The sequence below is a fragment of the Odocoileus virginianus genome, chromosome 27, assembly GCF_023699985.2.
Source record: "Odocoileus virginianus isolate 20LAN1187 ecotype Illinois chromosome 27, Ovbor_1.2, whole genome shotgun sequence".
In the NCBI taxonomy this organism is placed as follows: Eukaryota; Metazoa; Chordata; class Mammalia; order Artiodactyla; family Cervidae; genus Odocoileus; species Odocoileus virginianus.
The window spans coordinates 3,010,470-3,036,588 of NC_069700.1; the positions used below are offsets into that span (position 1 = coordinate 3,010,470).

General features: G+C 54.5%; 1 protein-coding gene across 2 annotated transcripts; it reads right to left on the reverse strand.

Annotated features, from left to right (window-relative positions):
* Positions 1-1,043: 1,043 nt before the first annotated feature.
* TXNDC5 (thioredoxin domain containing 5) lies at positions 1,044-25,505 on the reverse strand. 2 transcript variants are annotated; one of them, XM_070457011.1, is made up of 10 exons: positions 25,182-25,505; positions 21,636-21,785; positions 16,224-16,329; positions 10,079-10,181; positions 7,601-7,716; positions 6,436-6,522; positions 5,655-5,798; positions 3,749-3,831; positions 2,269-2,398; positions 1,044-1,384 (listed from the first exon to the last, which is right to left on the reverse strand). In XM_070457011.1, exons 1-10 carry the CDS (start codon positions 25,463-25,465, stop codon positions 1,262-1,264), a joined length of 1,326 nt encoding a protein of 441 aa, XP_070313112.1. In that variant the 5' UTR covers positions 25,466-25,505; the 3' UTR covers positions 1,044-1,261. The 2 variants fall into 2 exon arrangements, with proteins under 2 accessions (XP_070313112.1, XP_070313113.1); XM_070457012.1 differs by lacking the exon at positions 25,182-25,505 and adding an exon at positions 24,072-24,415.
* Between the last annotated feature and the right edge of the window lie 614 nt (positions 25,506-26,119).

Here is a 26,119-nt window from a genome sequence, read left to right on the forward strand (position 1 = left end):
GGCCGGGACCCTGCTGTTACCGTCTGCTGCAGACAGCAGACGGGGTCTCGTTTCCCAGGTTCTTACCATCAGGCACTCTGTGCTAAGCGGCCACGTCGCCTGAGCAAGGGCGCTGGGGCAAAGGGTGTTAGCAGGACGACTAACCTTAAAGGAGCCTAGGCCTACGGCCGGCTGATTTCCAAGGGCGATGATAAAAAGGCTTCATACCCAGGATGGCGTGACTCAGGACGCCAGGGACGTGGCCCACTGCAGCCCCGCCTGCCTTGGTCTGGAGGGCAAGTCGATCCCCTCTGCCCACAGGAGACGGGCGGGCGGCCTCCCGGAAGGCAGACCGCCACCTGCTGCTGTTTCCGGTCTGGGCTCCGCTGTGGAGCCGCGGGGTGTCCCCGGTCCCTGATACCTGACCTGGGAGAGTTCGTGCAGCCCTCCTGCCCCCTCCTGGGGGGCAGAGACAATCAGAACCTTCCTAGGAGTTCTTAGAAGGGTCACGACGAGCTGTGTGGAACTTCCTACATACAGTTTCAACAAGAGACCGTGACTCCTGACATTCATAGGGACTCTGGCTTCACATCCCCTAATGAAATCTCTCAGGAGACAAGTATTCCTTGAACAGTAATAAGCAATCGGTCAAGTGTCAACACCCACACGAGGCTATGGCAGCGGCACTATCTTACTCAGGCACATGTCAGGGGTACCACGGCTTTCACGGCGGCTCACCACCCTCCGTGAGAGGCACCCGCAGAGACAGGAGGTCCAGGATGGGCTGGAAAAGTGGCTCTTCCACAGGCATCGGGGGTTTGTGTGTTAAATCCGCTCCAAGCTATGGACCAGCCACCTTAGGAACAAGTCATGTGATCAAAGCAACTCAACAGGGCCACAAGGCAAGGACTCCTGGGCCCTTTGAAAACCACGCTTTGGATGACGCTGTCACCAGAATCAGGAGCCAAGAGTAGTCTGGCAATTGGGTTTTCCTTGACTCTATTTTAGTCTCAAAGGAAACCATTTCGATTTCACCAAGAGCAGATTAAAGCAGGGAACGGATGGTAGGTCGCCACCGAAAATATTTAGTTTGAAAAGGGATCGTGAGTTACACATTTACTTAGAGAAACTTAAGAATCTGTAGGGTGTGTTGGCTTAAAAACACACACAGAGAAGATAGCACGAGTTTAGTACATTCGGATCTCTGAGTCACTGCTGCAGGGAAGCCGGGACGGCGCCCCGTCGTGCCCAGGGCCAGGCGGGAGGTGGCGTCCAGCCGGGCTCACAGCTCATCCTTCGCCTGACGCAGGACGAAGCGGTGCAAGGAATCCAGGTCGCGGCCCCCGCTGTGCTCGCTCACCTTTTCTCCTCCTCGGAAGAGCAGCAATGTGGGATAGCCTCGTACCTTAAAGAAAAGCAAAGCTTAAAGAACAGCCTGAATCAAGGATAGTCAGAGAAGATCCTTGAGTTGTGCTCAAGGAAGTCTACAGCTAGATTTTCAGAGCACACAGACCCTCAGAAAACGACCGGAGGCTGCAGAAAGCAGAGCCTTGAGGCTCTGTTTCAGTTTTCAAACCCAAACGAAACACTTTCAAGATTAGCATCGAGGAGGGGCTTTACCCTGAACTGGCGGCTTGGACTTTCACACCAGCCCTGGGGAGCTGGTGCGGCTGGCGGGGGCCTGACACTCTGCACCTGTCTGCCACGGCTCACCTCTTTTCTCTTTAAAACACAGACACACTGTCTTCTAGCAAGCAGATGACGTCTGTGCTATTATCTCTTCTAATAAACTCCAGAGGCCTCAGAAGTGTTTTACGAAAACAAGTTGAAAAACAGAAATCGCAAGTGTTCTAGGCTATCTGATGGTGCTAACAGCATGGGAAAAGGCAACAGCTGTATGAAGAAGCCAAGCCACACGCCGACCCTGCTGGTGCAGCCCTCCCAGCGGGAAAGTGTAGGATCGAACACCTCCTCAACGGAGCGCCGCCTCGTGTCTGAAAAGCAAGCTCCTCAGGCGTTTACGAGGAAGGCGACGCGCCAGCTGCCTGCTGGCCAACGAGAATGGTCCTGCAGGTGGTGGCCCAGCCTCCAGCCAGGTAGGAAAGCCTCACCCCCACCCACCACCACAGAATCATGTGCGCTCACAGAGGAAAGCCTTTCTTTTGGGAGAGCAGCTCTTTTGCTTTTCAAATGAGAAAGAAAAAACCTCAAGACTCTCAAAAGGACACACACTTTGGTGAGAGGATGAGCGCAGCCTGAGTGACCTGGGATGAGGCCCCGCGGACCCACCGAGTACTTGCCGCAGAGGCTGCGTTCGGCAGTGCAGTCCACCTCGGCGATGGTGACCTCCGCCAAGCCGGGGAACTCCTTCTTGGAGAGCTCCTCCCAGGTCGGGGCCAGGTCCTTGCAGTGCCCGCACCTGGGGACAGAACGTGAAGGCCTCTGAAGTGCCGGGTCTACTCAGCCACGCGCCGCTGCCCAGACGGCCCCCTGGGCCCGAGTTTATAAACGTCCACCTCTCCTGCCGGCGCATCGGCGTTCCCTCCTCCCCGCCCTCATCCCCGAATCCAAACCCGAGGCGGCATTCAGATAACCGGACAGACACAACACAGTCTGAGAACAAGGTTTAGCTCTGAGACCTTCTCTGCAGGAAACTGCGGGCTCCCTGGTTTATGAGTGTACCATGAGCAGGAGGAGATGAACTGGAAATGAGACACTTTTTAAAAAAACAATCACTTGAATACCAAAAGCAGGTTCGATTTCTTATGGTCTGAAATATTCAAGACAATTCGAAGCTTCCTTGAGGCTTCGGCGATGCGCTGTGAGCAGGGAGGCCCTGAGCCCCGTTCCAACCCCCCTTCCCCTCTAAGATCTGCTGTCCTTACACTCGATCTGCACAGCTGGAAGTTTACCAAAAAACTGGAAACACCTGACAGTTTTAAAGGCATTATTTACTCATGTTTCTATTCTTTAAGAAGAACAGACAGCTCCGAGTCACATGCTCCGCAGCGGTTACTCGTAAGCACTTGGAACGAAACAAACGGAGGAGCAGAAGTGACCGTGGTGACGATACTTGTCTGTAACGTCAGGAGCCTACATTCTCCTCCACGTTTTTTCCAAATGGGCTGTTTCAAGACCACGCTCTCCTCCCACGTCACAGCTGAGGAGACTGGGCTCCAGAGATCTAAGGGGCTGCCAGGGTCGCAGGGGCGAGGCACGGCCCGGAGCCCGCTGTGTCCCCGCCGCCTCCGGCTCCGTGGTCTGGAGCCCGCTGTGTCCCCGCCGCCTCCGGCTCCGTGGCCCGGAGCCCGCTGTGTCCCCGCCGCCTCCGGCTCCGCGGCCCGGAGCAGCCCCCACCTCTGCTCCGTTCCCCAAAGGCCCCGGGACGGTCGGGGCTGCACGGCCCAGCGGCAACCCGAGTCCCAGCATCCAGAGACGAAGGGTCGAGGCTGCACTGCAAGGGCCGTCTATGGGGAAGAGCACCCAGGTCCCACTCAACTTCAGCCGGATGCTGGCTGTGATAACCATCTGCTGTTTTTAATGTTTTCTCCAAAGTAGACTGAGCTTGACCTCCTCCTCCACACACCAAACTTCCACCTGCCTGAATCCAGGAGCCATGTGGTAACACTTCCTTTTCCCTGAAAGCACGACTATGTGTCAGCATGGTATGTGCCCACAACACTGAGGCTGGAGGCTCAGCGTGAGCGCGGCAAGTCAGGATGTGACCTGAGGGCATGACGACAGCAGTTTCTGACCAACAGCCACTTACCATGGAGCATAAAACTTGATGAAGGTTATGCCTTCTGCGACGGCGTCATCGAAGTTCCTCTCCGTCAGCGCCAACACGGTGCCCTGGGTAGGAAAAAGCCACACTCAAATACAGCAGGTGCAGCAGCCTGGGTCAAGTTCCGAGACCCCGGAAATACGAGCCAGACGTCTGTAAAATGGTGTGATGTGTGCTCCAAGGCCACACACACACACCCGCGCAGCTCGCCTTTCACACAACAGCAGTGACTAATCACCGGGCCCACGGTCCGGTGCCCAGGAGATGCCGGACGGCGGGGCGGGCCACCCTCGGTCTGCACCTCGCCGGCTTGGAGCCCCCAACACTGACCCAAGTCCAAACTGCCTGGCCTCCCTGAACTCTGGACACATGTTGCTCTTCTCGCTGGTTCATAAAGAGAGTTTCTTCTCTAAGGACCTTAAGAGAAGCACAGGCACTGATGTGTTTTACAGATAACAGGCTGCTTTCCGTCTTAAAATTCAAAGTTAATGTGAAAACTGCTCAATCTGAACTCTGGAGAATTCAGGACAAAGGGGCCGCGAGGCAGTCTGCTCTAAAGAGCTTCCATCCGGATGGTTCTTTACGGAATTGTATCCGCTCCTCCAAAAGTGGACCTGCGAGCCTCACATGGGAGCAAGAACACGGCATGCGTCATGTGACTGCGGCACCACGGCCGCCCCCTCGGGTCTGGCACGGGGTCCTGGTGTCAGCGCCCAGGAGGCCGTCGGGACCTGCCACCGTTCTGTCCGGAGAGGTGACCACACTCCCCGAAAGATCTTAATGGTGGAAAAGGATTATAAATAGAAACCGTCTGGGCTTGATGAAAACATCACGGTGTATAATTAGACTGGATCTGGGATGACCTTTAGAACCACTGTGACACACACTCCCCCTGACACAGGGTCCGTAACTACAAAATCATTTGTTTACTTCTTAAACCAAAACGTCGTTTAACCAACATCCACACAGTCCCCAGGCGCCGAGGTTCCTGCTCAGGGCGGGGGAGGCCCACCGCGGCCCCACGCGGGGAGGAGGGGTAGGTGGCCCCTGGTTTTCCAAGCACAGAGGCCTGGCCTCAGGGTGTGGTGACTGCAGCCAGTCACGACCGCCCTGTGACCACTCAGGCTGGACGGTCACTGGGGGGGCGGGGGGGGGGGGGGCAGGGCATCCTCCCCAGGACCGAGGTTCCCCATCGTGTGGACTGAATCAGCAACACGAGGATTCCATTTAGGAACTGAGCTGAGCAAACACGATTCTGACTCCTCAAATAATCTCATTCCCACCCCTGGCTTCGGCGTCTATGTAAAGCTGCAGACATGGGACCCAACTAATCCCAGGAGACAGACATTGGCTTCAGACGCACACCCCGCCCAGCCCGGAGAACTGGGCCCTGAGCTCGGTGCACCATCCCCTGGGCGCCCCAGCACCTGCCCCGTGTCCCTGGCCAGGCTCCCCACCACCCCGATGCGCTGCTGGAGCTGGGACTCGCCTCGGCCGCAGGGGCCCAACGCCGCCCACCTCCAGATACAACCCTTTCCCATCTCCTTTACACGGACTTCAGCCGGGCAGCTTTCTTCAAGTCCCCGTCTGCTCCAAGCCCGCCACGGGCTCCCTGCAGACCTAAGACCCTTGCGGGCTGCAAAGACCTTCCTGGCGCAGTGGCCGCCGCCTCTCCCACACACAGCGGCCTTGTCCTCCTCGCCCTGCCCTCCCACGCTGTCCCGGACACGGCCAGCTGACCCCCGCCCATCGGGGCAGCCCCTCCGGCAAATACCCAGTGGCCCCTCATCTGTTCGCTGACACAAGGGCAGCGATGACTGAATCCAAGGGAAGAACGGTCCCAAAACGTGGGCCGCGGGCTGTCCCCACAGCGTCCCTGGCGGGCACCCACCTGGTCGGCCGCGGGCTCGGCGGCCGGCGCCGGGGCCTCCGAGGGCTGGGCGGGCTCCGGGGCGGCCCGCCCCACGCCCTGCAGCTGTGACTCCACATACTCCCTCAGTGAGTCCAGGTCCCGCTTGCCCTTGTACTGGTCCACCTGTCGGGGCACGGGCACACGTCAGGGCTGAGGGGCCTCCCCCTGCCCGCCCGGGACCCGTGCCCTCAGACGTCTCCCTCTGGGGGTCCCGGCCCCGTGGTGTCTGCTGCTCAAACATCAAGGCAAAGCATAAATGATCAACCGAAGCTCTGCTCTGAGCAGACAGCTTGACAGGGCCTTCCTTCGGGAGAATCAAGGGTCACCAGGCCTGGGCGCTGTCCATCGGCCAGGGATGCAGCAGACGCTGACCCCCCTTGGGACCAGAACAGTGGAACAGGACTGTGGATTCAGCTTGCTCTAAAGATAACCTGAGCCTGTAGTGCTGCGTGTTAACACCTGGTGGTTCCTCTCAACCATCAGATCTCACTAGGGAAGACCAAGAGCCTCTCGTCCCGTGACGCGTGCCTTTAAACCAGAGCCCGAACAACCTGTGCTGGCAGCTGGGCCGATGAGCTCAGCCGCTCCCGGCTCTGTTGTCGCACGGACTGCAGCCCGCCAGGCTCCCCTGTCCCCGGGGATTCTCGCCTGGAGAATCCCAGCCCACTGGAGTGGGCTGCCGTGCCCTCTTAACCCACTCGACAGCTCACCTGGGGCAAAGACACACCTCCCGTCTCCACACGGAGACCCCAAGGCGTACCTTTTTGCCATCTCGGAACCAGAGGAGCGTAGGATAACCTCGGACTTGGTTTCCTGAGCAGAGTTCGTAATGCTGCGTGCAGTCCACCTGGAGAGAAAGACCGCATGCCCAGTCAGTCTCTCCGAGGGCCTTCCTGACCAACCATCTGTCGGACACTCAGCATTTTCAGAAAGAAAACTACTCAAATCCCCCATGGGCAGCGTCTGCAGCTTCTAGAGAGACCTCTCCCAACAGCTGCTCAAATGCCCCTGAGCAGAGTGGGCAGGGGAATGAGATGGCCTTCAGAGACGCAACTTACTTTCACTCACTTAAAAACGCCAGCTTTTAGGAAGCGATCGTTTACCCTAAGCAGGTTAACAGGTGGCAAAAGGGACCCTACCCTAACACCTGGAGAGGGTATGGCCTGCTGCTGGGGACAGAGACGACCCCCCCGCCCCGCCAGTCACAAAGCAAGCTGAAAAATGTCCTCAGGTCTGCAGCCAGACCACCCTCAACATGCCCGATCTGGTCTGATCTCAAGAGCTAAGCAGCGTAGAGACTGGTTAAGTACTTCGATGGGAAAAATGTCTTCTCAGGTTCAAGCTTACAGTGTTTTAAGAGCAAAAGGAAAAAAGTCATCAATTTTAAATAGGAGTATTTGAACTATAATAAAAAGACAAAACTGAAAAACCCAGTGGTTAGGCTCCACTTCTGCCTTGCCCACGTGAAGCAGGAAAGGATTCCCGGCAGCAGGGTGAGCAGGTGGGGCTCACTTTGGGTGGGTCTTTCGTACCCCAGCTGGGCGTGGAGCCGAGGTCCTTTAGGAACCAGCTCTTGGGTGAGACCCAGGGTGGATGGTCTCCGAGGGCATCCAGTGAACATTCTCTACGGCTCCGTCCCAGGACTTGGCAGAAAGGCTTCTGGGGCTGCCAATCCAGAACCGGCCACTGCTTCAAAATAAGCCAAGGAGCCAAAGCCCTAATTTTAATCTCTAGAATGTGGAAAAGCCAGCACTCTCAAAACCAGGTTGCCATCTGTGAAAGTGAAATGAATTATCAAGTGGCACGCTAAATGGAATTAATAAATCAAGTTTGCAACAACACGCACAGAATGAATAATGGGCTACTCGGCTAATTAATCCAGCCAAAGGCCATCTATTTCCAGTTTAATAGGGGCGCTCACTCACCTTGCCAATCTTGACAGTTTCGGAATGTTCAAGGCCCAGAGCCAGCTGCTCCCAGGTCGGAGCCAGAGCTTTGCAGTGACCACACCATGGGGCGAAGAACTTGATGAAGTGGTCTCCTTCAGGGGGAGAAGGTGGGGAGGGGGAGACAGTGATTTACAGCCACCCACACAGACAGAATAGGCATGTGTCAGCTCTGTCTTCCTGCAAAGCTCAACTCAGGATGAATCCTTCAACTGGTAAGAAGTGACTCCCCATCAAATATATCTCTATCCCTGAGTTCATGACCATCCTTAGAAAGGAATTTGTCACCTTTGAAGGACACCAGGGAACCAACTCATTATTTGGAAAACTGGCAATAAAGGGAAAGAAACAGGCACTTTATAGCCTGTCTTTCCTGAGATGAACTGCACTCCGGATAACAGAGTGATAAACAAGGGCCAGTTACCTCTTGCTGAAAAAAAAATAAAGAAGGGACGCTATCATTTCAGCAGTGGTGTTGGCCGGCATCTCTGGTGAATTACGGATCTAGGCAGTGATGAGCAAGGCTGCTGACATCAGAGACTGTCCAGCCATGCAGTCACGCTCACACCCCTCAAAACATCAAACACAAAGCGAAAAGGGCCTTAGATCCAACTGCCAGCTCACAGGGAATAGAGACATGAGGGCCCGGGGCCAGGGAAGCTGTGCTCCACACCCTGGGAACCTGACAAGTCCCCACGGCGGGGACCATGCAGGTCAGGTCGTCTGTGTGCTCAGCAAACTTCTAGAAGGCCAGGAAGAGAGCTGAGGGAACAGAGACTGAGAGAGAGAGATTTAAAAAGCAAAGAGGGAGAGCAGACTGAACTGCTTGCTGTAGGGCACACTTGGGTGATGAAACCAGAAAGCAGAGCAAGTGGTGGTTTCCGCGTGGTCAGGCGGCGGCCCCTCGGGGGGAGAGGGGGGCCAGGGCTCGAGCTGGACAGTGGCTACAGGGTGACCGCTTTGGGACCAGTCACTGCCCCGACACTGCTTTCTCTATCTGGCTTTTCACAATAAAATAGAAGATTAAAAAAAACAACTAAGACTTGAGTATCACTCTCTTGGCTAGGAAGTAAACCATATCATGACTGAGAGACTGGACTTTTATCTAGGCTCCTGACCTTGACCAGCCTAGGGCCAAGAAAGGCGTCAGGCTGCAGGCAGGGAGAGGAGACCAGCGGCACTAACGGGACCCAGGCTCCGAGTCAGGCTCACCAAGGTGATGCTCACGGGGCATCTGGTCAGCGTGGCAGGGAGGTGTCTGAGGGAGGTGGGGGAAACTTGCTTTGACAGTCAATATTTTGTACCAACTGTACCTCAGTTCTTTTACAAAAACAAAATATATATATATATATATGTTAGCAGCTGGTCTGGAAGGCTGGAACCATGTCTCCCCAGACAGGCCCCTCACCATCCTGAGCTGTGAGGTGGAGACAGAGGGTCCAGAATGTCCAGGAGCCTCAAGGGGAGCGGGGTCAGGGCTGGCGGGGCACCGCTTTCCCGGCAGACCCGGCCCCTCGGCAGGTGATCCACTCAGGGTCGGGGCTGCGCTTTGGCCAGTTCTGGTAACACAACCTGCGGGGAGTCCAAGCCCGACTCAAAGCGACTCCCGGAAGACAGAAACCCTGAAGGCCCACTCCCAGAGCAGCGGACCAACAATGACCTTTAATTAAAAATGGAACGTGGCTGCAGGCATCAGAACAAATGATTCCAGCCTTGGAGCAGGTGGGTTTTCACTCCCAGCAGGCAGGACCCCCAAGGCCTGACACAATTTTAAGCCCTTTTTCCGAACAGTTCTGCCTCAGTCGCACGGAGGATCTCTCTCCACGGCAGCATCTGAGAGCGGAGGTCAGCCTGGCAGCTGGATTCCTGTTCAAGCCCTTCACTGCTGAGCTGAGGCTTCTGAGCGTGCGTAGAGAGGTCTTAACGCACATTACTAACGTCAGAAACTGTGCTCGGGTCACTCTGACATTGAGGAGACGAACATGTGGTGTCAGAAAAGTGGTTAAGGGTGAAGAACACCTATCCTGATTTGTGTGTGACAACGGTCCCAACTAAATTCTGCTTTAAACAGGTACACCTTTGTTTCTGCCTCAGGTCAGTAAGTACACGATTAAGACTAACAGAAACAAACATTTCACCATCCAACGGCGCAGGTCCAGCCTGTGCACAAATTAGGTAGGTGCACGCAGTCCCGACGTGTGCGCTTTGCACACCGGAGGCTTCAGCCTGGCACCAGAACCGGCCTCTCCAATGGATGGAGACATAATCTCCGAGAGGAAGAACGCCAGACACGGGTGTCGGCGGGGCTAGATGAGGGAAATCCTGGACGACCACCACCCATGCAGTGGCCTCCGAGCCCTCGAGCAGAGCAGCGAGAGCAGCAGCCCCGGCCACGTGGCAGGTCGGCCCGCCCCCCGGGGCGCAGCCCCGCCCCCAGGCGCGCGCCCGCCCACCTACCTTGCGCCACATGCAGCTCGAAGTTGCCGGCCGAGAGCTCATACAGGCCCTGCTTGGGCTCGGGGGCGGGGGCGGGGGGCGGTTCCTCCGTGGGCTCTGGAGTCTGATGGGGGAGACGGAACAAGAGTCGCCATGGGTGTGTGTTGAGGGACCGTGGAGCCCATCACGGCTTCTGCCTGGAACCTTCTGCGCTCTCCTCCCTCCCCCGGCCGCCTCCAGCCTCCGGGGGATGCTGCTGTGTGGAGGGGCGCCCGAGGCAGGAAGCACCTTGATCAGGGCAAGAGGCCCCCTGGCAAGTGCTGTAGGACTGATGCTCCAGGGCAACCAGGTGACAGCCAGCAGCGCTCCCTCCGTCCTTTGCTGCCCTCCAACCCAACCCAACAGAGCAGACAAACCGCAGGGCGGGCCGTCCCAAACTAGCACCCCGCCCGGTTCTTGGAGAGGAGACCCAAGGCGGCTGGCAGAACACAGAAGCGAGAGGCACCAAGACACACAGAGGGGAAGGCGGACCCAGCCACCCTTCAGGCACAGCAACAGTAGGGAAAGCCAGGATGGGAGGTGAAACTCCGAAGAGCTGGTAAAAGAAAAAAGGTGACAAGAGGGAAAATTTGCACGGATGAAAGGCCACAGAGAGAAAAACCACAGAGCAAACTTGGGCTGCACTTTTAAGAATGTAATTCATGGGACTAAGTTTGGAACAGACACAGTGAAGAGACAAGTGGCTTTTTTAAAGGCACTTCTCCAGTACCTGCGCAGACACCAGTGTGACAGCTAACTACTAACCACCAAACCATGCCATCCCAGATGTCTCCATTTCCTTTTAAGCCAACACACCTGTGGCGTCCAACCAGAGCAAGCAGAGGTGAAGAGATGATCACTGAGACATCACTATCCTGCAGACATGTGGGTGTCTGTTATTCAGTTCTGATCTAGGGGTTTGTATTTCCATTAAAATGAATATCCAAATTAGGTCATTAGAAGCTTTCAAAATGCTGAGAGCTCAGTTGGACAGAGTTGTAATTGTAAAGCACCATGAAGTTTTCTACTTCTGCTTCATTGACAATGCTAAAGCCGTTGTGTAGATCACAATGAACTTCTTAAAGAGATGGGAATACCAGACCACCTTACCGGCCTCCTGAGAAATCTGTGTGCAGCTCAAGAAGCAACAGTTAGAAATGGACGTGGAACAACAGACTGGTTCCAAATTGGGAAAGAGGTACTACGTCAAGGCTGTATATTGTCACCCTGCTTATTTAACTTGCATGCCGAGTACACGAGCAGAGGTGCTGGGCTGGAAGAAGCACAAGCTGGAAATCAGTAACCTCAGATATGCAGATGACACCACCCTTATGGCAGAAAATCAAGAGGAACTAAAGAGCCTCTTGATGAAGGTGAAAGAGGAGAGTGAAAAAGCTGGCTTAAAACTCAACACTTAAAAAACTAAGATCATGGCATCTGGTCCCATCACTTCATAGAAAACAGACAGGTAAACAGTGACACATGTTATTTTTGGGGCTCGAAAATCACGGCAAATGGCAACTGCAGCCATGAAATTAAAAGACACTTGCACCTTGGAAGCAAAGCTTTGGCAAACACAGGCAGCATATTAAAAAGCAGAGACATTACTTTGCTGACAAAAGTCTGTATAGTCAAAGCTATGGTTTTTCTAGTAGTCATGTATGGATGTGAGAGTTGGACCATAAAAAAGGCTGAGCACTGAAGAATTGATGCTTCTGTACTGTGGTGTTGCAGCAGACTTTTGAGAGTCCCTTGGAATGCAAGGAGATCCAACCAGTCCATCCTAAATATGGATATTCATTGGAAGGACTGATGCTGAAGCTCAAATAGTATGGCCACCTGATGCGAAGAGCTGACTCATTAGAAAAGACCCTGATGTTGGGAAAGATTGAAGGAAGAAGGAGAAGGGTATGACAGAGGATGAGATGGTTGAGTGGCATCACTGACTCATGGACATGAGTTTGAGCAAGCTCTGGGAGTTGTTGAAGGACAAGGAAGTCTGGTGTGCTGTAGTTCACTGGGTCGCAAAGAATCGGACACGACTGAGCGACTGAAGAGCCACATGAAGCTTTCTGCTGCTGGCTCGACTTTCACGCTCTGTTTGCATTAAGTGCTAAGGACCCACACAAAAGGATGTCTGAGAGAGTGATGGCTAAGGGACAGTCAGTGAGGTCCAACAAAGTGAAAGAGAAGACTGGCTGTCGCTGTGTATGAGGTGTTCAAAGGGCCTGCGGTGGTAAAACGCCTGATTCTGGCACCAAAGGAGCACGTCTTTGGTCCTTGTTCCATGGCAGGTAAAGATAGATGATCATTACAGGAACTTCACAGTGTATCACAGAATGGGTACCGTCCCCAAGCTGGGGACAGCATGGGCTTAGAGTCTTAAAAAAGCAACTTGGGGCTTCCCTGGCAGTCCAGTGGTCAAGAATCCACCTGCCCATGCAGGAAACACGGGCTTGATCTCTGGTCTGGGAAGATCCCCCGTGCAGAGGAGCAGCTACACCCGTGCGCCCCAACTGCTGAGCGTGTGCTCTGGAGCTGATGCCCCCCGGCAAGAAGCCCCCTGCGGCGAGAGGGGCCCCCGCCGCGCGAGACGCCCCCCCGGCAAGAAGCCCCCTGCGGCGAGAGGGGCCCCCGCCGCGCCAGACGCCCCCCCGGCCGTGAGAGGGGCCCCCGCCGCGCGAGACGCCCCCCCGGCAAGAAGCCCCTGCGGCGAGAGGGGCCCCCGCCGCGCGAGACGCCCCCCGTGGCGAGAGGCCCCCCGTGGCGAGACGGCCCCCCGTGGCTCGAAGCCCCCCGTGGCGAGAGGCCTGTGCCCTGAAACTGGAGAGAACCCCCTTGCCTCAACCAGAGAAGAGCCCGCGCGGCACTGAAGACCTGGCACAGCCAAAAATAAAGACATTTGTTAAAAAAGAAAGCAACTCGGCACTACTCACCAGGAGCTCTACAAGTAGTCTGGCTTTTTTATTTTTTGCCTTGCAATGTTATGTTTGGATCTATATTCTAAAAAAGTCACTCCAAAGTAGGGAAAAAAGTCTTTTACGAAGATAAAAATGTTCCTTATTACAGCGGTCTGATGATGGAAAATTAACAGCAACCTAAATATCCAATGACAGAAAAGGGCTGAATTTTGGCATATCTACAAGATAAAATACGATCACTGTAACGATGATTCAACTATATAAAAAATCATTAATGAAATGAACCATGTCTGATGATGACTTACTTAAGGAAAAAATACAGAAGGAAACATAGAAATATAAAAATTGGAGTAGAAGGTGAGAAATAGCAGATTTCCCTTGACTTTAATATACTACCATAATAATAGGAGGGAAAACCTTAAATTTATCCTGTTTAAATAGGAAAATGTATATATTAAGTTATTTAGGTATAAATACAGAAGGGCTTCCCTGGTGGTTCAGATGGCAAAGAATCTGCCTGCAATGCAGGAGACTCAGGTTCAATCCCTGGGTCGGGAAGATCGCCTGGAGAGGAAATGGCAACCCACTCCAGTATTCTTGCCTGGAGAATCCCAGGGACAGAGGCAGGCTACAGCCCACAGAGTCAGAAAGAGCTGGACATGACTGAGAGACCAACACTTTCATAGAAGTTTTTTTTAAAAGCTTTCACTTAAAACATACAGCAAAATTCATACTGAGAAGAATTCTGGTTTGTAACATGAAGTCTAAATACTTCAATCTTTCTGTAATAAGCCAGCCTAGCATCATTTTCAGCAATGCCCACAGCTCTGACGCCAAGATACGGCAGGGGGGTGACAGGTCCAGGGTGGGGTCCGTGTGGCCACAGCCCCAGGACAGGCCCGAGGTGGGCGACACTGAGCCTTGGCCTGGCCACAAGGTCCCCAGCCCTGGCCCGTGCACTGGACTCCACCCCCAAAGGGACGTCAGCTCATGAGATGACGTCTTTCTGCTATCCTGACCCTGGCTGATGGCTTCCTGAATACAGTCATCACAGAAGACTGCCTTTTTTTTTTTGGTGAAAAACTTATTTTAAATGTTTTTGGAAACTATGAACTCCCCTTTAAAATGGGCTTCCTCCCCCCTCCAGAAAACACACACACAAAAAACAACTTTTAAGTTTCAATCTATGTGAAAGTTACACCTGCTGGTCCAGCTTTCTTGTCGTGACAAAGATGCAAATTTACTCTGAGGGGTTTGTGGTCTCCCTGTTACCTAAAATTAGACACAGCTCTGATCAACACCGTATGCCAGTGGTCTTCAGCACGCAGTTCTGGGTGGTGGTGCTCAGTCGTGTCCGACTGTGGCCAACCTTGTGGACTGTAGCCCACCAGGCTCCTCGGGCCATGGGATTTCCCAGGCAGGGACACTGGGGTGGGTTGCCATTTCCTTCTCCAGGAGATCTTTCATACCCAGGGATCAAAACCGTGTCTCTTGCACTGGGAGGTGGGTTCTTTACCACCGAGCCACCAGGGAAGCCCCGAGACTTCTTTAAAAGATGTGACATAGAAGCAGCACTTGGGAAGCAGCTGGGTTTCTCACCGGCTCTGCCCGCTACACAGAATGGAGGGGAGAGCTGAAGGACACATGGACACCCTGGAAGGGGACAGCAAAGACCCCTGCGATTGCCCAGACAAGCTCCAGGTCAGGGGATGCTCACCTGATGCAAGAGCGCAGACTGAGCCAAGCGCTGAAATGGAAACTACGTGCAAAGCCCTCCCACTCTCTCAGTGCCTCATCAGAAGCGCACAGCATGGGGACACTGGCCACCTTCGTGCTCCGTCAAGGTTCCAGCTCGGCCTCTGCGGGCCTGGGCCCTCAGCATTCACCAGAAAGCACCGCAAAGGAAGGGACACTTAGTGGAGGGCTCATGGTCATCGTGATTTATGACAAGGTGAAGACTATTGTCAACTGGAGGACTGAGGATTACAGATTTTTCTCAGGAACACACTATACATAACTATGTCTTTAAAAAACATCCCAGTAACACAACACTGTCACTACAGTTCAATTAAAAAAAAAAAAACCTCAGAAATCATAGTTTCCACAATTATATCCTCAGAGTAGGGAGTGGTGGCCATTAAGACACAGAGAGCTCAGGGCATTAAATTGTGTTATCAGCAACGCCACTAGGGCCGTGGGGCTGAGAAGGAAAGGAGAGATTCACATGGGGGTATGGCCCAAGGCAGTGGGGGGAGCGGGAGGTTGGGGGGAGGGGGGGCTGAGCCGGACTGGACACCCCAGCAGGGGCCTCGCCCCCAGGAGGCCCCGAGTCCCTCTTTGGTGGTGAGGAATCAGTGTGATTTGAAGGACACGTGAGACAGGAGTGGAGGGTGTGTCAGCAAGTAGTAAGTGCGCTTCTGTGGGCTGCGTTCGGAAATAGCTACCGACGACCCTGACCGCAGCCAAACGGGATGGGAAGACGGGAGACCAAGCTGTCGGCATCGCTGGGGCCAGAGGTGGACACACAGGGCCGCTGCCACGGCACCCTGCCTGCCACGCAGCAGGCTCTTCCTACTTCTGTGCGTGTCTGAACACTTCCAGAATAAAAAGCTTCTAAAACATCATCTTTTCCCACTAAGGTACTTAGGGAGTACTCAAATTCAGAGAGGCAGAATACAGGGTGACGGGTGCCAGGGGCTGGGGGAGTTAGTGTTTAATAGGAACAAGGTTTCTGCTTGCTGTCCATTCGCTCAGTCGTGTTTGACTCTTTTGGGATCCCATGGACTGTAGCCCATTGGGCTCCTCTGTCCACGGGATTCTCCAGGCAAGAGGACTGGAGAGGGTTGCCATTTCCTCCTCCGGGGGCTCTTCCCAACCCAGGGATCAAACCCGTGTCTCCTGCTTGGCAGGCGGGTTCTTCACCACTGAGCCACCCGGAAGCCCGGATTTCCACTGGGAAGATGGAAAGTTTCTGTGGGTGGATGGCTGTACCGCATTAAGAATATTTAATACCACGGACTTGTACAAAAAAGAGGGTAAATTTTATAGAGTATTTTATCAAAATTTTTTAAAATAGAAAAAAAAAAAGTGAATCTTTACCTATGATGTCACTGAGTTCTAAAAAGCTGCTTTAGGATGGCACCTAACCTGGCCTCTGTACCCCCACAGACGCAGGGAGGAGGAGGGGTGGCCGCGTGTGTACTCACGGGGAGCTTCTCATTCAGTGTCTGCAGCATCCAGTTTTCCAGGGCCTGGAAATCCCGGGGACCCTGGTACTTCACAGCTTCTTGACCAGGTTTGAAGAACTTCAAGCTGAAAGAGTAACAGAGGATTAGACGGAGTAGATTTTAAAGCACTTCAAACTGCTCTGAGCAAAGAATAAACTCATTTAGTGAAGCAATCGTAAAAACAGGGTGTCAGGCAGGCTGTAGCCAGCTCACTCCTGCCCCTTCCTGGTAACGCTTGGGGAAAAAAAAAAGCAATGTTCAAGGAGGTGGCATATTCATTTAATCCTCCATTTTAAAAAGTTTCTCATGTTCTTCTTGAAAAACAAAACCAAGGCGAGCATGTCAGGCCGAGTCCCCGGCTGCGAGGGTCAGAAGCAAGAGCTCCCCAGCTTCCTTGCCTGGAATTCGTTGTCCTTTCCGGCTTCAGTAGTTTTTAAGGTCTGCCTTTTGAAGAGCCACCTAGAACTGTCGTGGAAACTGACTGTTCTGCAGTCAATGTATTTCCAGGCTTTTCAATCTTGACAGGGCATGAGGCTCCAGCTACAGTGAGAGTTCACGTTTCCAACTTTAAGCACGACCCTGACTTTGGTTGATAACAGCCTGTTCCCTTGTCCCCAGAGAAGGAATTTTTTCTATCTTCCACACATACGAGCCTCTGAAGGTATCTGCAGACGGAGCACGGAGTTCTGTCTTTGGAGGGGAACACAGACATCACCGGCTCAGGGGTAAAGAATTCGAGTGCCAATGCAAGAGACGCAGGTTCAATCCCTGGGTCGGGAAGATCCCCTGGAGAAGAAAATGGCAACCTACTCCAGCATTCTTGCCTAGGAGATCCCATGGACACAGGAGCCTGGTGGGCTACGGTCCATGGGGTCTCACAAGAGTCAGGCATGACTGAGCGACTAAACAACAACAAAAGGCATCATCCGAGACCGAGATCAACACGTCCAAACCCTGGGTCACTGCCTGAGTGATGGGACAGCGTGCTCCCAATATAACAGAAGGCGTCAAGGGATGAAGGGAGGGGAGAGAAGAATTCTTCTATTGACAGAATTAGTAGAAGGTGTCAAGGATGAAGGGAAATATGGCTACTAAAATACAGCTACTGAAAACAGAGAAACATAGACTAGCATTCTGGGGCAAGCCTACCCATCTAAACACCCCCTAATGCTTCCTGGCATGTATGTGGGTTTTGTTAGGAGATGCCCAATGTGCAGCATCAGAGTATAAGAGGTTAAGATATGGCAGAAGTCAGAAATGTGCATTTGGATAGCTAACCCCACAAAGGTCTTAAACTGAAGCTTCACACCAAACAAGAAAACCAACACACTGGCCGCAGAAAGCATTCTAGTGAAAATGGGCTTACCGGCCTCACCCAGCTCAGATCCTGTGATGGGCTAGGGGACACCTCAACGTGACTCCAATGAAGAGTATCTCTCCCCTTCCCTGGCAGCTTATACTTTTATAACCATGACAAAAAAACCAGTCTAACTAGACTTGGCCAGTGTGTCCCTTCCTCCATGAAGTTTAACATTTCAAGCGACTCTAAACCTGCCCTCACGCCTGTGACCACCGGCAGCCGCCCTGGAGATGCTCTGGAAACGTGCGCCAAGCCCCCGGAGGACCGGGGCAGCCCCATCCTCCACTCCTTCCTCTCGGCCAGGCGCCCCCCTCCGACAGAGCACCTCAGGATGGAAATGAGTGGCTCCTCAGAGCATTAAAAAGAACCAGGCATTGCTGACCGCACCTCTCATTTCTTTGCTAAGGTTAAACATGGTAGAGCCTAATCTGTCAATTTTTCCTCATTCGGTATACACTGACTGAAGCTCAACTGATTTTCAGTCTCTTTCTGCTGCTGGATTAAAAACCTTTCTAGACTGCCCAAGTCTGAGATTCTGGAGAAGTTCACAGACCCTGGGGAGAAACAAGGTTCCCTGCCGGGGCATCTAACTTCATTTTCACCATGGATGGAGAGGCAGGTGGCGGTGGAGAGCAGGCCACCGGGTTCAAGCCCCACGGTCAGCCCCAAACCTTTCTGCTGCTGCCGGACCTCCATCGTGGCACTTGCTTTCCCAGTGAACTGTCTCTCTCTCAAGGAGACTGCAGGGAAGACAATCCCCACTGACGGGTCCCTCTGGAAAACAGCAAGATGAAGTCCTACTACCACAGATGGGATGGTATTATGGGGTGAATAACAGAAGATCTGCCGGAAGTCCTGACCCATGCTACCACAGAACGTGTCCTGAATTAGAAACAGGATTTGCATGGAGGCAATCAAGTTAAAATGCGGTCATTAGGGTGGGCCCTAAGCCAATATGGTGTTTCCCTGATGGCTCAGTTGGAAAAGAATCTGCCTGCAATGCAAGAGACCCCGGTTTGATTCCTGGGTCGGGAAAATCCCGTGGAAAAGGGACGGGCTACCCCCTCAGTATTCCTGGGCTTCCCTTGTGGCTCAGCTGGTAAAGAATCCACCTGCAATGCAGGAGACCCCGGTTTGACCCCTGGGTTGGGAAGATCCCCTGGTGAAGGGAAAGGCTACCCACTCCAGTATTCTGGCCTGGAGAATTCCATGGACTGTATAGTCCATGAGGCCGCCAGGAGTCAAACACGACTAAACAAATTTCACTTTCTTTCTGAGCCACTATGACTGGTGACTACATATAAAGGGAAATTGAGACAGAGACGGCACAGAGAAGGCTGTGTTGAGGAGCAGGACTGGGGTGACGCTTCTACAAGCCAAGGACATCAAAGACTGCCAGAGCCAGGAAGCAGCAGAGGAGGATCCCCGAGGGGTTTCGGAGCCCTGATTGTCAGCGTCTGGCCCCCAGGACCGTGAGAGTGCCTCTCGGTTCTTTTCGGGGCACTCTGCATGGCAGCCCTAAAGACCCCCTTCAGCTCTGCCCCTGCTGACATCTTCCCAGATGATAAAGATGCTTTAACGGCTCAACAGATCCCAAAACAGCTTCCCGAGCACAGGCAGCCTTCTCTAGGGACCTGGGAACTCAAACTCCCTCTCCAATCCTTTACTCAGCTAAAGGTGCCAGGAAGGAATGACACAAACACTAATGTGCTGACCCCCGCCCCCAACACCCAGCATTTACCTCACCATCTGACCCAGGCCTCGAAATGCCTCAAGAAGCCCACACAGGTCAACCTATGAAGGCCCTAAGGCCCTACCTTTTATGCAGCACGCCCCCACCTCCTGCAATCTGTGAAGAGAATCTGGTGTTGGTTGTGAAGGTCACAGGGCTCCTTCCCAAACCATGCAGTGGGAGCTGGTAATTCTCTTTAACAACTCTAAAGAAGGGTCTGGTTTTCCTGGAGGGACCAGATCTTCTAAAAACCAAATCAAGATGCCTGCTCCAACGTGGATCTCTTGGTATCTGTGAACAGTGTCTGTGGAGCCACTGACGGTGCAGCCAGATAGCTGAGACGAGCAGGTCTGGGCGGGCCCCTCCGCTCCCGCTCTGACACCCCACCCAGGCCTGCTCAGCCCTGTCACTGGTTCACACGGCCGCACACAGCTAGCAGTTCAAGAGTGGACACCAACCATCTGTAGCTCCTGCCCCTCCAAGTCACAAGCCCGCTACAGGAAACTGGCCCCACAACGCACTGGCTGCTTCTCCGGGACGCTCTTCATCCATCTGAAAGCAACGCAGTGAAGCATAGGACAATGATACCAACAGGCAGGTACGCACAGCAGGACATTCTGCCTCTAGTGCTCCGACCTGACACAGACTTGAGATACCGTGCCCAGATCAGCAGGCAATCACCGAAGATGAGCGTCCCAGAGCCCTTTATGGAAATGCCAAATCTCCGAATGTTGGGGGAAACCTTAACATGCACTGGGCACGTTCGGACTGGTGTCTGCACACACCATTGCGGGGGGTGGGGGTGCCAGCATCCTGCTTCACACTCAAGAGGCTGAGGACCGCAGCCACAGCTGCAGGATATGTGAACAGCGAAGCCAGGGTCCAAACCGCAGCGTCCGGGTTCCAGCTCAGAGTGCCAGCCACTTTCCACGCGGCCTCTCAGGTTTGAAGATCAGCTCAGGTCTCGTACGGATTGACTTCATTCATCAGTTTGAACGGACATGTTGGGACCTGCAGTGCCCGACCCCTCCCCCAGCCTTCTGGAAATGGCACCTTCCCCTTTTTCAAGAAGTGCCCTTCACCCCAACATCAAATGCGGAGTCCAGAAGGGGCTACTGTCTTCCAACAAGATCCCACCTCTCTAGCCACGAGGTCTGTTTCTGGAATGAATACTCCATCCAAGGTGGGCTAATCAGCGACGGGCCTAAGCCCACGACGTCAACAGAGCAATGCAGAGCTGGCAAGTGGAGTCACCTTGATCGGGGTGCAGAGAAACAGGCCACTTGACCCTCAGAACTCCCACAGCCTGCAGACTAAGCCAGCCTCATCAAGCCCCTCTTTTGTTCATTTAGCCAGTTTCAACTTCTGTTCTTAAAAACTATTTTAACTGCCAAGCAAATAGAGTCTCACTTGTCAGAATGACTGTACTTTCTTTCCAACAAAAACGGCCCTTGTGCTGGTCACGTGCAGAATAACTCTAGAAAAGAGACTAAAGAATTAACAGCGTGGCGGGGCTTCCCTGATGGTCTGGGGGTAAAGACTCTGCCTTGCAATATGCAAGAGACACCAGTTCGATCCCTGGTCCAGCAGGATCCCACATGCCTTGGCGCAAATAAGCCAGTGTGCCAGAACTACTGAACCTGGACTCTACAGAGTCTACAGCTGCAGCTACTGAAGCCCAGACGTGGAGCGCCTCTGCTCTGCAAAAAGCACCGCAGTGACAGGCCTGGGCCCACAAGCAGAGCAGCCCCTGCTCACTGCAACTAGAGAAAAGCCTATGCACAGCCACAAAGACCCAGCGTAGTCAAAAATAAACAAATCTTAGAAAAAAAAAAAAAAATTAACAGAGTGACCAAAAATTCCTGACAGTCGGTATTCACTGTGTAAATGTACATGGGACAATCAGATGTGACAAGACCTCATGGAGAACAACACCATTTTTGTCTGGCAGACTCGTTCTTAATTATATAAAAAGGAAAACTCAGCTAATTGAAGGCTTTTTCCAAAGTCCAAAAAAGCATCTAATACACAGCATACATATAACCCTGCCTAACAAGAGGGACTGCGGCTCCAAGTTGGCATCGCCTCACTTCTCAGAACTACAAAGAAGTTGCCAAAAATGTAACTTGGACTTCGTTTGGCCCGAGGTGGTTGGCGGAAAACCAACAAAGACCTGGAGGGCGCAGGGCGCATGCCCGTCACTCACATGGGGGTGGCCGCGCATGCGCCCGCCACTCACGTGGGGCCCCCGCGCACGCCCGCCACTCACGTGGGGCCCCCGCGCACACCCGTCACTCACGTGGGGTAGCCGCGCACGCCCTGGGCGGAGCACAGGTCCGAGTCGGCGGTGCAGTCGACCTTGGCCACGTACACCTTGGCGTCCTCCATGCTGTTGTACTTGTCTCCCAGGTCGTTCCAGGTTGGCTGTAGCCGCTGGCAGTGTCCACACCTGTAACAAGGGGACGGTAGGGAGTATGCTGAGCGCGAGGCAGAGGGGCCAGTCCAGCTCCTCAGCCAGCCATCTCCTAGGGTAGCGGGGCGCTCCGATCCCACCCTTGTTCACACCGCGGCGGAGACGCAGCCGACCAGCCCACCGTGGCTGCGGAAGCTCCTGATAATCCCGGCAACGTTCTCAGCGAGGCGCGGCGCCCGATGCCTCGCGACTTGGCCCCTGCTGACCTCCCAGCTGACCTCTATCCACCTGCCTGGCTTCCTGGGCCACCCCCACTGCTTAGCCCTGCTGGACACACTTTCAGGTTCCTGCAAGCGCCCTATCTTGGCTGGGCCCTGGGAGTGAGCATGCCTTCCTCTGACCCTTCCCAAGCCCACCCGACCGACCACTAGATGTCCGGCTTGGGTGTCACTTCCTCCAGGAAGTCAGCCCGGACTCCCAAGCTGGCCGGTGTCCACTTCTTCTCTCCCTGGTCGGGAGAGCCACCTCACTCCTCCTCGGCAGCAGATCTGGCCTTCTCACTGCCACGGTCCCTTTAGGGTCAGGTCTCCTCCACCATGTAACCCACTCTCTCCAAACAAAAACCAGCCTCAGAATGAAATCAGTTCTGCATTCTCGCCAGTGAGAAGCTTATTTTTTTTAAAAAAAAACTTGTGGCCACTCAAAACTTCTAAATGTGACACGCTCAAATGGGCACTTACAATATTCACTGTAAGAATTTAATGACATAAGTATTTTAAAATCATCTATCATTTAAAATAATATGCTGACTTAAAATGACTGCTTCTACTTGTCCCATTTCTTGACAGCCTCAGTCTCTTCCCCATCACTAAATCTTTTTGAGTCATATGGCTGATCACCGTCTTTTAACTGTCAGCTGTTCACAGGGCCTTAAATACTATATCACCACACTGAAAACTGGATCTCAGACTCCAGGCGCACTTTCACAGCATTAGAGCACATGGTCTGTTCCCCCTTCTCCTGGTGCGTGTGTATTCATGATCTCTACCATGGAACTCCTTGCTGCAGTGCTTTTTAGAGTGCTGTCAGAACACCCAGCACTTCTGAGTTCATCCTCAAAGCAATTTCTCCATAAAATCAGTGTTAAATCCCCTTGCCTCTTTTTTTTTTTTTTCTGACAGATGACCTTACCAGGAAGCATCTAAAGGCAGCACTAGACCTTGCTTTAAGCAAACCTGTTTTCCCTAAGCAACACCTTCTAGGCCAGAGAAGGAAAATCCTGCTTTATAAGAGATTCAAATACAATATGAATCCCTCTTTTCTGGAAGATATCTGTGAGGGAAAACCACGGTCAGATTTAAGTCGATGTGGTACAAGTGCCAAGAAGACAAGCATCTTCCTTTCTACAACTGGATGCCCGAGACACGTACCAAGTGCTTAGCAATTTCCTAGTGATGGTTCCATGGGTGCCTCAGTCAGCACCCTGGTTTTGGACGCTTGGGGTGACAGCACAAAAACTCTGAGACTGCACCTGCATTGAGGCAGTTTGTGGTCAGTAACAGAGCAAAGCCACCTGGTCCTTTCGACGCGGCGGCCCCAACCTTGACCTCACTGTCACCAGATTCAATGTGACCCGAAAAGTGGCCATACAGAAACTATTACCTGGCGCTGGCACATCTTTACCTCATACGACAGCCCTGCCTCTGCTGGGTTCAGAGCACACACACACACACGGATCAATGCTATCACTGCTCCTGCCCGCGAATCCCACGTGGGCGCTCAACATTCCAGAGACTGAAATGGAGAGAGACCAGGGGCAGCCCAGTGTATCCGAGCTGAACTCTGATCTGCTCTTCAAGTCTGCTAACTTTCAAAGTTACTTTTTCTGGGAGCATCCACCTAAAACTCTGTAAGGCACACACAATGAACAGGAATGTAGTAGTCCTCTCCCTCACTCAGGCCAGGGCTAGATGGTGAGCATCACAGAGACTCCAAATCCAAAACTCCATTAGCACTACGATGTCTACATGTCAGTCTTTCTTTTAAAAAATAAAGGAAAAAAAAAAACCCCATGGGCAGACTTATTCCAAGAAGCAGACTTCAGTTAAGTAGTGTGTTTAACTGCAACAGCTACTCTGAGAACACCCTCCACAAAGAAACTATCCAGAGCCATTACTTTACATTTCTGTATCACTGGGTTCTAAAAATTCAGCTCCTTTGGTTCTTGAAACACAAGGTATCCCATAAATACAGTTAGTGACAGGTCTGAGCCAGACCAAAAGTGCCGATGTAACTCCAAAGGAACTGAAATGCAGTAATAACCTGAATATGAGGGGGAAAAGTTTCCTCCAACTTCTGCGGGCACATTTTCTGAACAGGCAGCTTTTCTTGGGAATCTTCTTCCTAATCCTTGTTCCACCCCTTACCCACATCTCAAGGAGGCTCCTGGCTCTGGGCAAGAATGCCAAATTCTGCAGTGAAGCCTACAAAGGCCTGGGCCCTAGACCGGCTGGCTGCGCCGCCCAGAGAACCCCCCTCAGCGGGCATCTAGACCCTAGGAGAAGGCACTCGGTCCAAGGCACTCGGTCCCTCTGCTCCTGTCAAGGACCGGGGGAGTCTCTCTCTTGCCCTTGCAGGGCCAGGGTCTCTGGGGTCGGCACCGAGGCTCACAGCAAAGCCCCCATCCAGGAACCACGGCGGGTGGGGGGGGGGGGGGGGCGGTGCTGTCTGTTCAACGCTGTGCCTTTTCCCACCTCACACTTCCCAGATGGCCAGGCCCCAAGAAAGCGGAGGAGAGTGCACGACCCAGAACAGCCTTGGGTAGGGGGCCAGAGGGTCCTGCCATCCGGAGCACAGCTCGCCAAGGCCCCGGAGCTGCGGAGGGGCCCCTAGGCTCCGCACGGCACCCCGATTCCCGGGGGAAGAGAAGGAACCCTCTAATGCCCGGACCACCCGCCTCCCACTTCGCAAAAGCAGAGCCTCGCAGTCCCTGCGTTTCAATTAAACCCCGTCCGCCCTGCGGCGAGCGCACGGGACAGGAAGTCCACGTGTACACGCCGGACCCCGGGTGTCCGCGCGGCCGCACATGGCTTCCGGATACCGGCCGAGCCACAGGCCGCTGCCTCCGACCAGAGCATTAGTTTGGGGCTGGGGGACGTGGTGCGGGCGGGTTCCGGGCTCCCAGCAGCCTCAATGGACGACGAAACCTGCCCCGACCCCCCGGTGCCAAGCTCCGGCCTTTTCCGGTTCGGCCCTCGGGGACCGCCCCCTCTCGCCCGGTCCCTGCCCCTGCGCCACGTCAACGGCGAGCGCCCGGCGCGCGCCGCCCCCTGCGCCCCCAGCCCCTCGCCGGGCGCCCCAGGCCGCGGGCCCGCGCCGGCCCCGGCCCGACCAGCACCCGCGGAGCCCCGGGCTGGCGGCGCGGCCAGTTACCAGGGCGCGAAGAACATGACGAAGTGCGCGGCGCTCTGGATGCCGTGCGCGAACATGTCGGCCGTGTACAGGTGCTTGGCGTGCGGGTCCTGCCCGTCCCCGCCGCCGGCCGCGGGGGGCTCGTCCGCCGCCACACCCGGCTCCTGGGCCCGGGCGCCCCCCCGCCCACCGCCGGCGTCCAGCAGCAGCAGCAGCAGCAACAACAGCAGCGGCGGCGGCGGCGGCATGGCCGGGACCAGGGCCCGAGGCCGAGGCGGGAGGAGGTGTCCGGCGCGCGCGGGCATCTCGGCGGGCTGGGCGCGCTCTCGCCCCGGCCGCCGGTCCCCTCCACGCCGCCCGCCCCGCCCCCGAGGCCCCGCCCCGAACCCCCGCCCTCCGGCGCGCGCCCGCCTCCCCAGCCCAGACCGGCCCGCGCGCGCCCGGTGATACTCGCTGGGATCCTGGGGGACGGGTGGGCTGGGCCCCCGACAGCCTCCCGCGCCGGCCTCCCGCACCTCAGGGCTGGAGGAACGGCTTGGGCCAATCTCGCGGGGCCCCCGCGCCTCTCCAAGCCCCGCTGGGCCCGCTCTGGCGTGGGGCTGCGCCGAGGACTGGAGGGTCAGAGGGGCTCGGCGGCCACCGAGGGCGGTGTCGGCCTCGGTTCACCTCAACTACACAAAGGCGAAAAAAAGAGCTAGCTGCTGTCAGCAGAACTGAGGAAACTGAGCAGAAGTGGGCGGTTTACACCTGAATGAATCAAATTCTCGGACGTCAATTGTGATTCTGGGTCCGAGCCCAGGGGTGTGATGAAAACCCGTTTTCCAAGCGAAAGCTTGGGGACGCGCCCTGCTCCGCCCTACCTCGGGATGAGAGAAGAGCCGCTCACAGCGTCTTCTCGTACACAAACCCCGGCAAGGTCCTCCTCCACCGGCGCCCCCCAGGTGCATCTGGACGCGCCT

Excerpts from the sequence above, each read along its gene's own strand:
- TXNDC5 (XM_070457011.1), bottom strand. The coding sequence starts at position 25,465 with ATGCCCGCGCGCGCCGGACACCTCCTCCCGCCTCGGCCTCGGGCCCTG. Across the intron at positions 10,182-16,223 it reads CACTGAATGAGAAGCTCCCC|ACTCCAGAGCCCACGGAGGA; the intron begins GTGAGTACACAC and ends CTCCCCCATCAG. Across the intron at positions 7,717-10,078 it reads CGAGCTGCATGTGGCGCAAG|GAGACCACTTCATCAAGTTC; the intron begins GTAGGTGGGCGG and ends CTCCCCCTGAAG.